The sequence below is a fragment of the Panulirus ornatus genome, chromosome 34 (genome assembly GCF_036320965.1).
Source record: "Panulirus ornatus isolate Po-2019 chromosome 34, ASM3632096v1, whole genome shotgun sequence".
NCBI classification, from domain to species: Eukaryota; Metazoa; Arthropoda; class Malacostraca; order Decapoda; family Palinuridae; genus Panulirus; species Panulirus ornatus.
The window spans coordinates 14436862-14455011 of NC_092257.1; the positions used below are offsets into that span (position 1 = coordinate 14436862).

At 43.4% G+C, this 18150-nt stretch overlaps 1 protein-coding gene across 1 annotated transcript; it reads right to left on the reverse strand.

Annotated features, from left to right (window-relative positions):
• Positions 1 to 147: 147 nt before the first annotated feature.
• On the reverse strand, positions 148 to 13245 carry LOC139759897 (cytochrome P450 4C1-like). The gene is made up of 12 exons (XM_071682455.1): positions 13156 to 13245; positions 8722 to 8853; positions 8014 to 8095; positions 6997 to 7100; positions 6096 to 6186; positions 5489 to 5674; positions 5023 to 5092; positions 4159 to 4364; positions 3504 to 3682; positions 2194 to 2362; positions 1793 to 1972; positions 148 to 700 (listed from the first exon to the last, which is right to left on the reverse strand). Exons 2-12 carry the CDS (start codon positions 8848 to 8850, stop codon positions 507 to 509), a joined length of 1590 nt encoding a protein of 529 aa, XP_071538556.1. The 5' UTR covers positions 8851 to 8853; positions 13156 to 13245; the 3' UTR covers positions 148 to 506.
• Between the last annotated feature and the right edge of the window lie 4905 nt (positions 13246 to 18150).

Below are 18150 nucleotides of genomic sequence, written 5' to 3' on the forward strand. Positions count from 1 at the left end.
CTCATGGCTGAGGAGTTCTGTCCACACGAGTGAGGATGTGGACCAAAGAAGCTCTCAAACAATCGCAGTGTCTACGTTGATCACCCGACATAGTTGGTCGTATGTGCCATGTCAAACCTCACAAATAGCACTCAGAAAAAGAGGTAATGTAAGCAGGAAGACCTATCATATATATTTTCCTTTTCCAAAGAGGTTGGTTATCTATAATCTACACACAGCTTGAGCAACAATCTTGCTGTCTATAAGGATTTTCTTGTAATACAATTCACCATCTCTCCATCTTGCACCTCACTTGTCTCCACATCTATGTCTCTGCGTCCTCTCACATGACCCGCAAGTTCTGTGTGTTTAAACTTTTTATATCCATCTTCAGGTTGCTATAATTTTATGTCTTCAAACTCCCCATATCCATCTTCAGGTTGCTATAGTTTTATGTCTTCAAACTCCCCATATCCATCTTCAGGTTGCTATAACGTCCCTCTATGTGTTTTACCTTGCCCGTACACTTAATCCTCTCTCTTGCGCGTCGAGCCAACGACTCCTTCCCTTGGTGTGAGCTTCAGGATGTTGCCGCCCTTGGATCGAAGGATCAGCTCCCCATTGAGCTCCAGGTCCTTCGGAGACTTGACGCTCTCCACCTTGAACCTCCGTAGGATGCTGCTGGTCACAATCTTCATTTCCATCATCGCGAATTTTTGTCCTGATGGAAAATAAGAAGGAATTAGGAACACTGTTGTTCCTGGGGGTACGAGGTCTCCTAATGGTCTCGCTAAAAACTGAAAAGGATGAAATGTCAGCAGCTTTTCGATGACTGGATAAAGCCTCGGTGCTATTTGTCTGTTACACACACTAACTGTCGTAGGTGAATGCCACATCTATACAAATTCACTCCTTGACTCGCCTTATTCAACTCAACTAGGTTATTTTCCAATTTTTCCTGAGCATATACAACGCTTCTAAATCAAACGAACTGTAGATCCAGTGGAGAAAGCCATGGAGCTCCTCCACATCAACCATTGGGAGGAAGATACAATGTAAGGCGGGAAAGGCAGATGCAAAATCTCCGGCGATATATGTATATGTATCCGAAACGACAACATGGATAGGTTTTCAACTTGCCAGACATATTGGATACGACTAAAGAGGACAGTTCAATCACTTTTCTCGTGTAGTACTTCCTGGGGGAAAAAAAAGAAGAATAGTTAAAAGGAAGCAATCGTCTGGCACATGCCACCATCGGGTGGGGTTCTGGGGAGGGTCGTGTAGTCGGTGGGATATAAGTGGAAGGGTGGGCAGTACAACGAGGTGGGAGGCCAGGGGGAGGTGAAGGGCCGTGCCTCTGGCACAACTCACATCATGGAGGAAGCTTGTTCGTGTGGAGTCTGGCTGGCCAATAAGGAGCCCAGAATTATCGAAGCTTCGAAGTTAACTTTGAGTTAGGATGAATGAGTTCACCCAAGTGGGACCTTTAGTGCGAATTAAGTCTCTATGATCCGAATCACACCCAACTATAAAGGGTTCGGATATCTTCGTTCAACTGTTTTAGCGAATCATTTGGATTTTCTCAAACTGGTGCGTAACTTGTAGTCACACTTTTGATGCAATCATCCTTGGTGTACATAAGCATGATCCCCATATCATACCTTCTATCATCATCTAAGTAACGGATGCATCCTACACAATACACACATCTTACACGAAAGAACGAACACACACACACACACACACAGACACACACGGGCTCTACATCTTAATACGTCATACGAAATCACTTGCGTTGAACCACGCTTACCGATACAATTCCTGGGTCCTGCGCTGAAGGGGATAAAAGCGTAGGGGTGTCGCTTGACAGCGTTCTCCGGAAGGAACCGGTCAGGGTCGAACACCTCAGGGTTAGGGAACTGTGCAGGGTCACGGTGCACCATGTAAATGGAGATTCCAAGGGTCACACCAGCTGGGATACGGTAATTACCTAGAAGAATGTATAATAGTCAATCATCTTGTCTGTCTTGGGTTTAAGTGCCTAGCCAAAATATAAAACTAGAACCTCTGGAAACCATCATGCTTTGAAAGGCATCAGTCACCGTTTTCTATTCACCGAGACGAAAACCCATGTACTTCTGATACGATATATGTGCTTAGGGATGGGAGGGACGTAAGTACTTGTTGCAACGATAAGATCTTTCAACTTACAAACAGTAACCTCCTCCTTGTGTTCTCTAGATACGAGGGGCACTGGTGGGTAGAGCCGGAGGTTCTCCTTGATGCAGTTCTCTGTGTACTTCATATTCCTGAGGTCCTCCATTGTGACTGGACGGTCAGTACCACAGAAGATGTCGTCCAGCTCCTCATGCACCCGTGCCTGGTGGGGGACGAGGAAGACCTTCATCACCTGATGGGCTACTGACGATGTAGATCCTCAAAGATGATCACCAGTATGATAAAAAACATTTCGAAATGGATCAAGAACTGAGTAGTGATCTATTATTTCCAAATCATTCAAGTTAGAGAGGAGATTAAGGGACTTGTGAAGGGACACAACAGGCTGGGGGTTTACTAGTTAAGGGGTACTGTCTATTATCACTCAGTTCCTTAAGGGTTACTCTATTATCACTTCGTCCCTTAAGGGTTACTGTATTATCACTCAATCTCTTAAGGGTTGCTGTCTATTATCACTCAATCCCTTAAGGGTTATTATCTATCATCACTCAACCCCTTGAGGGGGTACTGTCTATCATCCCTCAACCTCTTGAGGGGGTACTGTCTATTATCATTCAACCCCTCGAGGGGATACTGTCAACTCCTTGAGGGGTACAGTGTACTATCACCCAATCCAAGATCTGTACCATGACGACTCCGTCAGTAGGCTACATGACGTAGATAGCAAGGCGTTTTGTTCTGCCTCTGCCGCTTTTGCCATTTTTTTTTTCCGCATTCAAGGATAACCAGGAAAACAATTCAAGAAAAAAAATATCAAACTCGTAGACCCTTCCTGACACAGATGGCTGCACTTTCATGCTAGATCGGTGCCCCTCCTCAGCACATAAGACGTAGAAAAAAAAATCATTAACATACCTCTGCTGTCAGCACACACACATATATTTTTACCATCACTTTTTGCCTCGAGCTACGTCTCCTGAGGTAGTCTTGAACACCACACTTTCTCAAGTCATTAAGACACCAACCCATGTCGTATAGGATCCAATCTGGATGAATTGGTGACGACCCATGTTATATAGCAACCAAGCCCCATAGCTTTGTCACGACCCATGTTATGTTAGAGGAACTTACCTAGATCTCTTAGTGACGACCCATGTTATATAGGCAACCAAGCCCCATAGCTTTGTGACGACCCATGTTATGTTAGAGGAACTTACCTAGATCTCTTAGTGACGACCCATGTTATATAGCAACCAAGCCCCATAGTTTTGTGACGACCCATGTTATGTTAGAGGAACTTACCTAGATCTCTTAGTGACGACCCATGTTATATGAGAACCAACCTGGATGTCTTGGTGAATACCCATGTTATACAGGAACCAGTTGATGCCAGCGGTCGTGGTATCGTGTCCAGCAAACATGAAGGTGTCTACCTCCTTGCGAACTTCCTCATCTGAGAACTCTGGGTTTTGCTCCGAGTACTGCAGCAGCAGATCCAGGAACGCCAGACGTCGCTTCTTGCCTAAAAAAAAAAAAAAAATGAACAGAGTTACAAGAAAACATCCAATAAGATGAGTAACAACCATACAATAGCAATCTACAGCAAAAAATGAAACTGAATAATATGACTCTCTGATATATTCAAACAGATAAGATTGGAGTAAATTGGAGTAAATATCTGTAAACAAAAAGGATGGATGTCGCCATTTAAAGAAAAAAAAAGAGTTGTGGAGGAACGAGGAGGAATAACAGACCCTCGGAATACGTCAGACCACAACCAGGAGACCCTGTTAAACCCTCATCTTCGAAGTACACTATCTCGAAAGCAGTGCCATGCCTCCAGACGAGGCCAGATGACCACTGAACTTAGTCCGTAGTGTGAATCTGTCCTAGGAGAAAATACAACCGTTTCCCTTCAAGATAAAGATTCCACAATGGAGGATGATGGTGCTGGATGGAAGACTATGACACAGAAACCTTACCCTACCTATAACCTACCGTAAACTGGTTCCTCCTCCTCATGAGACAAATCCTTCGTGCTCTTCACGTGCTGCTCCTCCTTCCTGGCCCTGATGGTGCTGTTGGACATGTCGTGCAGGACCTGCACGTAATTTTCTTGCTCTTTGCCACGTCCCAGGTACTTGAACACGATCCCTGGGTACAACCAAGGTCGAACGATGCGATGATTGATGATCGACGCCATGCTGTTGAAGGGGTGGGAAAAATTACCAGACGTGTCTACTCTGAATACAAAAGGATGGTAAGAGAAATAAGACCACTGGGTACTTTCAAGGCTGTCTAAGACAGTGGAAGAGGTCAGAAAACACAGACATTAGTGTGGCCAGCTGAGAAAAGCCAACAGGTGACGTAAGAAGGATGTGTCTATTAACTATACATGTAAATAAAGAGGCACATGCAATGTCATTTGTTGACTGAAAGCAAAGTATTTGTAAAGTCTGTCCCAAAACGTCTCTATGGTGCTGCTTGCACCTTCTCTAGTTTGTAGATTATTCCATTTGTTAACAAACCTATTGAAGAAAATTGACCTCTGCCTCTCTCTAAGCGTTTGCCCACGAGATTGTATTCATTACAACGATATATATATATATATATATATATATATGTGTGTGTGTGTGTGTGTGTGTGTGTGTAAAGAAAGGGAACTGGTCCCAATAGTGATCCCTGAAGCACACAACTTGCTACGTTTAACCATTCTGAATGAAGCCTCAATGTCCATCACACTGATTCATTTTCTAATGTACATGGCTACACAGTCACTGCAACAACACTATGCTTAACATATTGACGTATGAGATACGAGTAATAAAGCACTGATGTTCAGACTATAAACAAAAGACTTACCCGTACACAGCTTTCACATAATCCAAATCAACGCACTCTTGGGCGTTGACAGACCGTCCCATTGCCGTTTCTGTGGACAGAAGGTCTATGATAAGAACAAGGAGAGCTCATATTGTGCCAGAATGGTTTACGATGCTTTGCCTGGGTTCACTCACTGGTGCAGGCAGATGCTACGCAGCTCACCAAGCTCTTCGTTCCTTCCTCCATTTGGGGAAGAATGAAAAGCACCAAAGCAACGCGTGACAAGCTTAGCTTTACTTCAACCGAATGTTGTCCCAGGGTAAGCCCTCAGTGACATGGATTTGTAAATAACATTAAAACACTTGAAGTACTGGCTTGGGTGGTGGGTTATTACATACTACTATTATTACATACTAAAAAAAATAGTACTCTGTCCTGAAGAAGACTTGAAATAACACAGAGTTTAAAAAGACTTAAAACAACAGGGAAATCCATTATATCGTACCACAAACTGTGTCTAAAACACAGAGAGCAATGTCCTTCAATATGTTGAAAGGTGTGCCATCAGCCTTCTTCTTCAGTTTCTGGATAAGTCTGAGGCTCTGGTTGTTCATGACGTCCACGAAGTCCTCCAGGATCTTGAAGTGGAAGGCTGGAGTCAGCAGCTTCCGGCGGGACTGCCAGTGACCACCTTCGGAAAGAGGAAGTCACCATCCAGGAAAATAGTAAAAAAAAAGAAAGAAAAAGAAGAAAAACTTTCTTCCGCCCAAAAAAAAAGAAAAAAAAACTCACATATGGCTGCCTGTATCTTTCAAAATCAGGCATCTCTGTCATAAGGGCATGCGTTTAATAGCAGAAATAAACGCCTTGTTTCAGCGCTCACTAACCCGTAATGAATATATATAGAACTTGTTATTTTAGGAAAAAAAAATCCAACAACTTCGAGTCACTAGTTTACAAATGAGATCTCAAAACATCAGCTTTTCTAACCGAAATTTTTTCTCGGAATTCACATGATTTACGGTCTGAGTCTTCATACAATATATAAATATATATATATATATATATATATATATATATATATATATACACACACACATTGAGTATCTTACCAGTTGAGGTCAGGAGACTTTTTCCAAGCCAAGTGTCGAAGAGGGTGTAGTCGAAGCTTTTATCCAGATACTTCTGGCTTTGTAGAATCACCTGGAGTTCAGAAAGCAATTGAATTACCTGTTTATCACAGGTGTTTTCCTACCCATGCAGTAGCCGCAGAGTATCTGAACATAGAATGAGCACATACGTGTAATTACCTATTTGTAACTACCTGTTAGCCGTCATCTTACTCCCTGCAATTACCACTGTTAAGCTATGAAAGTACTTCTTAACATCTTTCTTTAATAATCTTGTGTGTGTGTGTGTGTGTGTGTGTGTGTGTGTGTGTTACGAGGTTTTTCATGCGTAACCTTTCACTCAAGCCATGATATCTCTCACCTAAGTACAATAATTTCTCATTTGCCATTAGTTATCTTTTTCTTTTGATTACATATATCGGTGTTATGCAGACCATTCTTATCAAAGTCTTGTGTGTAATTCGGCGCATCCCAACTCTCCTTTCTTAAAGATGGGTACAACATATGCCCTTTTCCAATCCATGGACACTAGACTATTAGTTAATTTTTAAACTGGCCATTTTCTTCCGATGATTCTACCAGAAATGCTTTGGAGTATCCTCTGCCTTTCCAAGTTTCTCTGCCCCCACCTTGGTTTGCTATGCACATTCCTTACTCTCATATACATATATAACTCTTTACATATCTCTATGATATATTCCCGGGATGCACTCTGTCCCTATGCCTTTAAGCTACCATCCCTAACTTATAATGAGCTACTTAAATCCCTAGCACTACAGAAGACTGCTCGATCAAGGGTGACCCCCCCGCCCCCTCAACCTCTTCAACTCGCCTCAACAACTCTGGCCTTGACCCGGCATTGCATACAGTGTAACTTGCTTACCTCCACAGCTCTGGGGCTGCTGAGAATACAGAAGGCGCGAGGACCCATCCATACCTTGGCCACCTCACCATAGCCACATACCTCCAGGAACCTCCTGAACTGTTCTGCAAGACAATGTAGTAAGGCTCACTATTGGGCAATAGATATAGCTGGAACAGCCCTGTGTAAACGAAAGGATATGATTTTCTTGCGTGTGTGTGTGTGTGTGTGTGTGTGTGTGTGTGTGTGTTTGTAAAGATTTGCCAAGACTTAGCATACAATGACAGTCCATTCTTTGGGTGCTATTACTAGCACAAGCCGGACGTGTGTGTGTGTGTGTGTGTGTGTGTGTGTGTGTGTGTGTGTGTGTGTGTGCCCGCTCTCGGGGTGCCATTACTGACACAGGGCGACCCATGTATAACCATAGTGTCGTGGATTCCTAAGTGGATGTGTATGTTGTGTGTTAGTCTCCTGGATACTTTGATGTACTTAAATGATGTGGGAATATCATTTCTTAAAGCAACTTATTCTCTGCATAAGATATTTGCATGTGGGCGTTGAGGGTACAATCTTAACAAAATTGAGTATGATTAGTCATTGAAGATCTGCTTAGACTGCAGGGAAAAGAAAAGAATACACAGGGAAGTTGTTATTATAACCACTTGATCTTTTTAAGACGAAATAAAGAGTCTGCAAGAAAACGTAAACAAGAAGTTAATCAAGGAAAGTCTCCGGAGGGACGAAGAACCTTACTACACACACACACACACACACACACACACACGCACACACAAGCAGTTGTCACATAATTCTGTGGTACTCTTGAGGCCACCATTATTTCAAGGTTGTATAGAATCCAACTTGAATCATTATTACAAGGATCAACACACTGAACAGCGACCCGGAAGAGGTATTTTCAAGGATATATATCCTGGAAGATATATAAAGGCGGGGGAAAAAAAGAAAAGAAAATTCATGCGCTGCAAATGTTATGGATAATTGTTCATTCCTGTAGAAGAACTGGGGATGGTTACTCACCTTCGCTACTCACAGTGAGGAAGAACAAATTGCCTACCAGTGGCAGGCCCTTCGGTCCCGGAATCTGGTCGATCAGCCACACCTGCCACAAACAATATGTCTCTGGGTCAACCAACAGCGTTCAGGTCCGCCATGCCAACACCGCTTAACTCAAAACAATATCTCCATATTAGAAAATTGAGCAAGAATACCCCACCTTAAAAACCTCATGATAGACGAAGGCATACCACCTTGTCCCTCTACGTAATCCGTCCAACGCACAACGATATCTTAAAGCAGCACGTTGGTCCGTGAGGAAATACATATCACGAACTCCCTCCCATAAAACAGGCAGAACTGGGTAGAAGTATTCTAACAGGTTTCCCCCTCACCCCAGCACTCCCTGGGAAGGACTTGCTCCACCACTAGTGAGAGGTGACTCGTCCAGGTTTTCCCCCTCACCCCAGCACTCCCTAGGGAGGACTTTCTCCACCACCAGTGAGAGGTGACTCGTCCAGGTTTTCCCCTCACCCCCAGCACTCCCTGGGGAGGACTTGCTCCACCACCAGTGAGAGGTGACTCGTCCAGGTTTTCCCCTCACCCCCAGCACTCCCTGGGGAGGACTTGCTCCACCACCAGAGAGGTGACTCGTCCAGGTTTTCCCTCACCCCAGCAGCTGATCCCTGAGCCACCGTTTTACCGCCCAAAACACCACACTCACTCACTCACCTTCTGCCGCCACTTGAAGAACCACACTGAAACGAGGGTGACCAAGAGGGTGATGGCCAGGTAGGTGACCACGCCCGGGTCCCTCCACACCAACACCTCCTTCAGCCACGTCAGATCAACTCCTCTCATGATCTGTGAAAATAGAGGTCAGTAAATCAGACACCCGCACGCTGTGTCGACGCGCAGGCATACATGACTAAGGTCTCTGCTTCTCCTACCTCTTTGTCAGTGTTTCCTACAACTGCTGAACTGCTCGACCTACGGTATCCATCAAACTTGATCTAACACCTTTACCTCTGATCCCATTTGACAAACTGGATTTTAAGAGGGACTTCCAAGACATATATAGTGTGATCATACAAAGTGAATAGTCACACAGACATTAACCAAGTATTTTGTACCTACGGTGACTGATTTCTGGTAATTCACGTTGAGTATTAACGAATATGACGAACAATGGTGTGTTGTTACGTATTACTCTCGTATTTCAAGGATTGTTACAGCCAACTCTCGGGAGGGGTAGCAATAAGCCAGCATGATTCACTATACTATAGGTATGTCGTCACACAAATCGGAGAGAATCATTGCATATTTCGCCTCAGTGGAACCTAAGTGTGTATGAAGCCTTTTCCGAATAACTTACTAAAGCTAAAGAAGGTTAAGAGGTGATATTAGACAGGTATTCAAGACTATCAAAGGCATCGACATCTTGATTTAACGAGCTCCTTAAGGATTAGATCCGTCTGATTTCATTGTAGTAATGGTTACATATTCATGGTCAAACGTTTTACCTCGAATGAGGCGAAGTCGTTTGTCTTCAACGGGATTGTTATAATATGAAGCGATTTGCCAATTAGAATGGCTGAAAGAACTACTATGGGTGGCATGTTAAGCATAGACTAAGAGGCATTTTAAGCACAGACTAAGAAGCATTTTAAGCATAGACTAAAAGGTATTTTAAGCTCAGACTAAGAGACATTTTAAGCACAGACTAAGACACATTTTAAGCATAGACTAAGACACATTTTAAGCATAGACTAAGACACATTTTAAGCATAGACTAAGACACATTTTAAGCATAGACTAAGACACATTTTAAGCATAGACTAAGACACATTTTAAGCATAGACTAAGACACATTTTAAGCACAGACTAAGACACATTTTAAGCATAGACTAAGACACATTTTAAGCATAGACTAAGACACATTTTAAGCATAGACTAAGACACATTTTAAGCATAGACTAAGAGGCATTCTAAGCACAGAACTAGATGAATACTTGGCTTCAATTCTACGACAAACATTATTGCACCATCCTACTTGCATGAAAAGTGTATAGGCTTTTCTCATTTGAAACATCTCTATTGTCTCCTACTCCAACTACAATGATCCATGAGTTTCTTTACTCTTCCGCTACCATGAACAGCCTCGTTACAGGCCCAATGGTGCCTGTCACCGTTTGAATTTACTGCCTCATGAATTTCGCAACCAAACGCAACTTTGAGCTCAGGCCAACAACAAACGCTCAAATCTCTCTCTCTCTCTCTCTCTCTCTCTCTCTCTCTCTCTCTCTCTCTCTCTCTCTCTCTCTCTCTCTCTCAGTAGCATTAACTCAGCCCTGAGTAAGGCATTTTTTTTTGTCCTTGCCTTCTCAGCTTAACGTAAAAAAAAACAAAATAGAAGTTAGTTGTTTGAGGTCACAGGATATATTACGCTATGGATTTCTCAGCATTCACAAACGAGATGCAATACGATAAAAGAAGAAGAGGAAGAATGACCAAAGGTGAAAACGAGCGGAGTCAATAATGTTTTTGACGTACATATTCCCTGATGAGAAACGGCCATCGTACGTCAGGCGTTTGTTTATATATCATCATCGAACAACCCAAGGACACACTCCTCCATCTCCAAGGCTGCGCTTCAACTTAATAGCAGGAACTGGATGACTCCTTGGAAGCGAAAAGTTTCCCTGACGAGATGCTGGACTTTGTCTCGCCAAATGACGACGCGAAAACCTCGCCAAAGGTGACTCCTTGCTTGCAAGAGTGACTCCACAAGCAGGTGAAGTCCGCTCTCTCTCTCTCTCTCTCTCTCTCTCTCTCTCTCTCTCTCTCTCTCTCTCTCTCTCTCTCTCTCTAACTCCATTCCAACCACCATAACCGTCCGTATAGAGTCTACCATACGACTTAAATCTGCTTAACTGAGAAAAGAGAAGGTTAAGAGGTGATCTAACGCAGGGACTCATTAAGCTTTTTGATAACCTCGATCTAAACTACTTACTTAACGCTTTGATCATCTGATTTCACTCGTATGATTCGCACATGTGACCAAACGATCTATTTATCGAATGAGACGAAGTACCTCACCCTCAATAGGATTGTTAACGTAGGGAATGACTAACTATGGTGGTTCGACAGCAGTGCCCTACGAAAATCTATTTAAGAATAGTTCTGATAACTATTTCGCTTCGAGTCAATGGGTTATGTCAACTGTGCATCCTTACTCCAAGTGAACTATTGGATATTTCTTTTTTTTATCACTTTGAATCCTCTGTAGGACATTCAACTCTTAACCACACTCATCTGCGAGTTCCTGATATCGGAAACAGCCTAAAAGAACCTAAAGGCCTATTGCTCATTTAATTCCTTTGTTTTCCTATGGTACCATCCATCACCCTCTCTACCTCTCTCTTTGCTATAGCATTCGACAAGGTAAACAACAACAGTCTGCACCCTAAAAAAAAAGATAGTCAAACAGGACATAAAACTATCAAGCTATGAAAATGGACCTAGAATATTTTCCAAAGCTAATAGCAAAAGTGGCAACAAATGGAAGTAATATGTCTATGGCAGAAGTAGTTCTGTGTCTGCTGCAACACAAGGTACCACACGATGCTTCACTAGTCTTCATAATGACAGTAAATGACGTAGATAAATATTGAGAGAGAACATGGTAAGATGTGTCCCACAGGTCAGTAGGGTGATGGGGCCAGATGTCAGGGAGGAAGGCGAGACTTCATCGGTTAAGATGAACAACAGAGAATCTAAATAGAACTCAGAGAAAAAGAAATATATTGAACTACAAAGTGACGAGGAAATGACAGTATTAGAACATATTCTGAGGGGTGACAACTGTCCAAGGATTAACTACGACTGAAAATCAATTTTGAAAACCATATCAAAAAGTATATCAGTCAGGTAATAAGTGGGCCAATAATATCAACGCTCGATTTAGAAAACGTATACGAGGCGCAATGCTGATTACTGTTGTGTTGTTTAGCCACGAACAATACGGCAAAACTACTACACTTAGTCTAGAAACACTTGACAGGCAACACTGAGGGAAAGAAACACAAAGATCTGTCACGAAAGGGTTATTGAGAAGTGGATATACACGGCCTTAAGAATGAATATCATATGTGTGGTATACCAAATATATACAGAATACTGAACAGAAACTAAAAGAAAATGTGTTCTGGCCTTAAAACTTTACAGTGTAAAAAAAAAAAAAAAAAAGTATGAACAATTAAGACCACAAAAATACCTTGGAATATATGTGGTTTCGGTGCATTATACATGACAGCTAGAGACAGTGTGAACGAATGTGGCCTTTGTTGTCTTTTCCTAGCGTTACCTCGCGCACATGCCGGGGGAGGGGGTTGTCATTTCATGTGTGGCGGGGTGGCGACGGGAATGAATAAGGGCAGACAGTATGAATTACGTACATGTGTATATATGTATATGTCTGTGTGTGTGTATATATATATGTATACGTTGAGAAGTATAGGTATGTATATGTGCTGTGTGTGGACGTGTATGTATATACATATGTATGTGGGTGAGTTGGGCCATTCTTTCGTCTGTTTCCTTGCGCTACCTCGCTAACGCGGGAGACAGTGACAAAGTATAATGATAATAAAAGAAATATATATATATATATATATATATATATATATATATATATATATATATATATATACCAAAGGAAACCAGACATTTTTAGCATAATTGGAGGTTAGGGCCAATTTGGTACCCTGTCTAACAATATCAACAAAGCCCCACAAGTATTGTAACATCTGCAACAATGCAGCAATGGTCATTAACCCTGCAGATGTGATATGGGTTGACACCTCAATAATACGGCTAGGAATTGAGAATCATATTATCCAATGAGTGATTATGCGATAAGCACTACGCGCTACCCTCGCCCAAGGTGGTTGTAAAACATCATGTTGGTATGGAAAGCGTAGATGGGGGGGTGTGTCCTATGTCTTTAACCCATCCCACTCATTATCCTCTTAATTACCCACACAAACCACAGCAAAATTGCTGGGGGGGTTTATGCGTGGGGTGGGGTTTGAGCGGGGGAGGTGGTGTTTCCCAAAAAGCATAGGGTACGGGGGGACGTGGCGAAACTCTACTATCGATACTGACCACAGAGAACACTGGTGCTGGTGCTCCCTTCACTACAGCCAAGGATACACTGTCTGAACCGAGGGTTGGTCCTTTTCCTGCCCCCCTTCCCCGCACCCCCCCCCCCACACACACACAACCCCCCTCCTCCTCCCTACATCCCCCACCACCCCTCCCTTCTCTTCGCCGTCGCGCAGTTGCAAGGTTGCCGTCACCTTCTGACGTAGGGAGGGGGGTCGGTCGTGCCATACGAGGAGGGAAAGACACGGACGGACTGAGGGAGCGTTTAATAGGAATGCGTATATGTATATATATATATATATATATATATATATATATATATATGTGTGTGTGTGTGTGTGTATAGTGTGTTGTGCCTGCGTTACTACCAACATTCGCGCTGCCTTTCTGATGTGTGCCTCCTCTTCGCGCTGCTTGTTCCCTACGTTGCCAACAAGGGAATTGCCTATCATCATCTGCTCACACTGCACGGGGAGGGAGCACTCACGTACTCGTGGTTCCTCCTCGCTGCTTATGGACCTTCTTTACTGTCATTTATATTTCGCATTTAAATTTCTAATCACTCAGTTTATTCCGTCCATTTACAAAACTGTGTTTGTGTGTGTGGGGACTGGTGATTTAGCTGGTCGTTTGAGCTGTAAGCCTATCAACAAGCAGAGCTGACCAAGGCTGTTCGTTTGGGCTGTAGGCCTACCAATAGTCAGAGTTGACGAAGGCTGGTCAACGTCATGGTATGATATAGTCATCAACCGAAAACAAAAAAAATCTGAGGGTATTTCGAAGACCTCGAACACACACACACACACACACACACACACACCATGTATGTGGCCTATCTTATGTGTGTGTGTGTGTGAGTTTATGTGTCCGTATGTGTGTGTGTGTGTGTGTGTGTGTGTGTGATTATGTGTCCGTATGTGTGTGTGTGTGTGTGGAGGAATATGTTGAGGAAGGGTCGAACATCCGTGCGAGGCCTAGCGAGATGTACGTGCGTACACGCACGTCATGTGCGCGTGGAAGGAGTTAGAGGGGGGCGACTCTAGAGGCTGGTTCTGCAGAGAGAGAGAGAGAGAGAGAGAGATTTTGTAAGCGCTAGTCTTCGTCTCTAGGGCAAAGGCCCGCCCAAGTGACTTGATTCAGATAAGCCCTCTTCCGTGCCTGCCTCCCTCCCCTCGCAACAGTAACGTCGATGCCTGTGTTGCCTTGGATGCAGTAAACAGGAGCCAGTGGATGCCAAAAGCTCCCCGTTGTCTCTAAGGCCTTCACGATCTCTAACCTTCACCCCCTGTACAAGATAAGGGGGATATTTTTGTGTGATCATGGTGGATGAGGGTGGATACGAAACGCACCTCGGGGGCAAGGACTGAGCCATGAGCGACGGATCTTTTTGAGGCCTTGCAGTGGTGGTGCTGTATGATAAGGAAACACTCGTTGGACTCTCTCAACGTTAACCTTCGCTACGCGATCTTACCCCAAGTTAGATTACAGTGGGGTAGGTCTGGGACATGTGCAGTAAGTCCATGCGGACCAGTTGCCAACGGATGCATATCTTTGCCAGGCTGAAATTCCAATCCCTGAAGACGATGGAATAAACACGTAAGGGGACGAAGGGAGTAGGGAGGCGGTCCGGGAGAGGACTCAGGTGCATGTCGAGGCTATGGGGCATACCCATACAGACAACGATGATGACTTAACGTACTGGGAGGCAAATGGAGACTTCGGAAAGGCATTTGAGGCTGCAGGACGTCAAGTGGCGTGAGATACAGGACGTGGGCGTGAGGCAACACAGACATTGACGGTGTAATATGAGAGACAAGGAATAGTGATTAAAAAGAGCCCTTGACCTGTGTTGCTGTAAGCTATAATCTTGGGAGTATATGTTGCTATGCTTAGAGACCTGTTCTTCCCTGACCATTCCCAAAGGATAATTCCAGAGTGGGGAGGTACTACAGTCATGGAAAATAGCAAATCCAAAGTTTATATGAGAAAAAATAGAGGATTGTCTAGACCTAAATGTTTTGAAAGCATAGAATTATTTCTCCAGTCGTAGAGGAATGTCAGATGCCCTGTCTTTGAGGTATGATGTAAACCCAATACATTGGATCACGAAATTCTTATAATTCATATGATGGAACTTCAGGACACAGTCAGTAAACTTTAGTTGTCAAACGAAACTCTCTGGCGAAAACGTTTCTCCTCACACAAAATACACAAACGACAAAGCACAACACAAACACCCTAGGATCACACACACACACACACACGAACACACACACACACACACACACACGGACGGACGGACACACGTTCTCCCTAACGCATCAAGTGACGATACTGAAGATATGTCTCTTAAGAGCAGATATGCATCACATTCACTACTTGTGTGTTGTCATGTTAAGCAGACGCTCGACATCTCTGGTGACATGTGTTGCGTACTTCACCCCTTTTTTTAAGGGTGTATAAAATCAGCCCATAGGCCCATCAAGACAGGACTCAAAAATAATGACTTCTGTTAACAGAGATATTTGGGCTAGACACAGATTCCCTTATCATCTGGCTAACATCTGACAGCTGATAGCCGTGTGATACATATAATTCTTCTTGTTCCCACACTCGTCAAATACCAAATACAGTGGGCAAAAAAAAAAAAATAGAAATATATTCACATCAGCAAAAATGAACATGTGCTCTCTATGAACATAAAGATACAATTTACTCTTAATACAATGATCTTCCTCTACTTTGTGTACAGATTAGCTTTATACATTTACTCAAGAGCATTGTACCACATCTTACTCAAGGGCTATTCAGGAGGGAAAGAGGGAACAGAACGTAAGCATTCCGATACGTTTTCTATTCTTGTATACAAGTACTCCCTATTATTCTATTTTGTCTCTTATATATTCCCTATTATTCTATTTTGTCTCTTATATATTACCTGTTCTTCCATAAATTATCATAATGGTAAAAATATCTCTTATGAATCTATTCACAATCTGATAAAACGAAATTTCATAATGTAACATACGATGATAAGATTCTTCCAAAAAATTCGATGCACATTAGACAAACTGGACGTATCATGAGGAACTGAAACAATTACTGGGGATGAGAGAAGAATAACTCTAACTCATGACTTGCCCAGGAAGTTGTCTAAGGTCTTAACGTCAGACCTTCCATGAAGGAAGATAATGTTCACAGTCGAATAATCTCACTGTGATGAATTCCTCCTTCACTCTAATGTTGACGAATGTGTGTGTGTGTGTGTGTGTGTGTGTGTGTGTGTGTGTGTGTGTGTGTGTGTGTGTGTGTGTGTTTGTGTGTGTGTTTACTCTTTTTTCTTTGAATCACAACCTCAGCAGTGTCTTCTCCTCTACGACGCGAGAGGAACTCATTTGGGAAAATGTTTCTCCCTTGTTTACAATCTTCCTCCTCACCCAAGTCGTCACTTCGATCACTTCAGCCAAACTATTTCGTTTAGATGATAGCTCATGTCTCGCAGTGACCTTCTGCAAACTGGACCAACTGAGCGTCATTCTCCCTGTGACTGTGTGAGGTTTTGGCTACGCCCACAGCCGGCCGCTTATCATGTACCCCACCCTCCCTCCCTCTCACAACATATGCTTCTTACTCTCAAGTGTTTGTTTATCTTCTCCAGCATCAATCCACCCATCCCTTACTCCCTCCACTCCCCTGGCACCCGCCTCTCTCTCTCTCTCTCTCTCTCTCTCTCTCTCTCTCTCTCTCTCTCTCTCTCTCTCTCTCTCTCTCTCTCTCTCTCTCTCTCTCTCTCAAGCGCACCTGCTCCCCCTCCAAAACCCCATCTCGCCTTTTCGTCTCCACCTCCTCAAGCACCACCATTGGACACCACTCGCTAAGTTCCCATCCTTTTTCTCCCCAGGAAAGTCCCGTCGAATCAACCCTTCTGGTTCAAGACTCATAACCAGAATCTCCTTTAGAGATTTTCCCAGCATGGATCGTATCCTGGTATCTATTCAACCTCTCATTTTCCATCAAAATGTCAGTCGGGTTCTCCCCCATACCAGTGCCACACCATGACCTTGCTTTCTTGCATGTTCATCCTGGCTGTGCAACGACGCCACCATCTGCGATCAAGCAAGCACCCTGTCACTTACAGCACCAACATCTCTACTTCTCATTTACTCCTTTCCTCCAGTACCGATTATCCTCCATGTACCTGAAGCCAAGACCCTTGTCTACGGAAGGGGTGGGCTATCCACGCTAGCATGTGTGAAGTTAAGATCGAATAACGATGATATATCAAGGTCCCTCTGATCCTAGCATACTCACAGACACACTGGTATGGGAGATCTTCCTGCATGAACTCTTAGAACTCGTGTCTCATTGACTCTCTGTCAATATAAGAATCCAAACCCCCCTCAGTCCACCTCTTTTAGATTCAGATCCCACATTATCAATATTCCACCGTCTCTAAGAGGTGCCTTATGCATTGTGTACATTCCTGATTGTTGTTGTCACTGTATTGATGTTCTGGATCGATCAAATTCTATGGAGGGTTATACATCATCACCGCCACTATGCTGCACTGCTTTCCTTACAGTTACCCTATCCATTACGTAGTGTCTGAGTGGCCCGTCGACTACTGTTTGCTAAAAAGGTTATTTCTTATAAGAAGAACCAATTCTACCTCTCCACTGTCTACGATTTCCCTCCTATCTGGACAGAAAAGGTGAGATCTTAACCGCTTCATTAACCCTTGCTTTCACTGCACCAACAATATCAGAAGCGTTTTCCCTTATCATCCTTAGATTCCAACTCTTTGCCATCGTATGATTGCTATTTGCGTGTTGTGGAGGGAAAGAATTCTTACATTCTTAACTTTGTATCACTTCTTACACACACACACACACACACACACACACACAGAAGCCAGAGCCAGGCGTGTGTGTGTGTGTGTGTGTGTGTGTGTGTGTGTGTGTGTATCATGCCACTGTCTTGATCGACGCCATCCAC

Excerpts from the sequence above, each read along its gene's own strand:
- LOC139759897 (XM_071682455.1), bottom strand. The coding sequence starts at position 8,850 with ATGAGAGGAGTTGATCTGACGTGGCTGAAGGAGGTGTTGGTGTGGAGG. Across the intron at positions 3,683-4,158 it reads GGAGGAGGAACCAGTTTACG|GCAAGAAGCGACGTCTGGCG; the intron begins GTAGGTTATAGG and ends TTTTTTTTTTAG. Across the intron at positions 2,363-3,503 it reads GTATTCACCAAGACATCCAG|GCACGGGTGCATGAGGAGCT; the intron begins GTTGGTTCTCAT and ends GTCCCCCACCAG.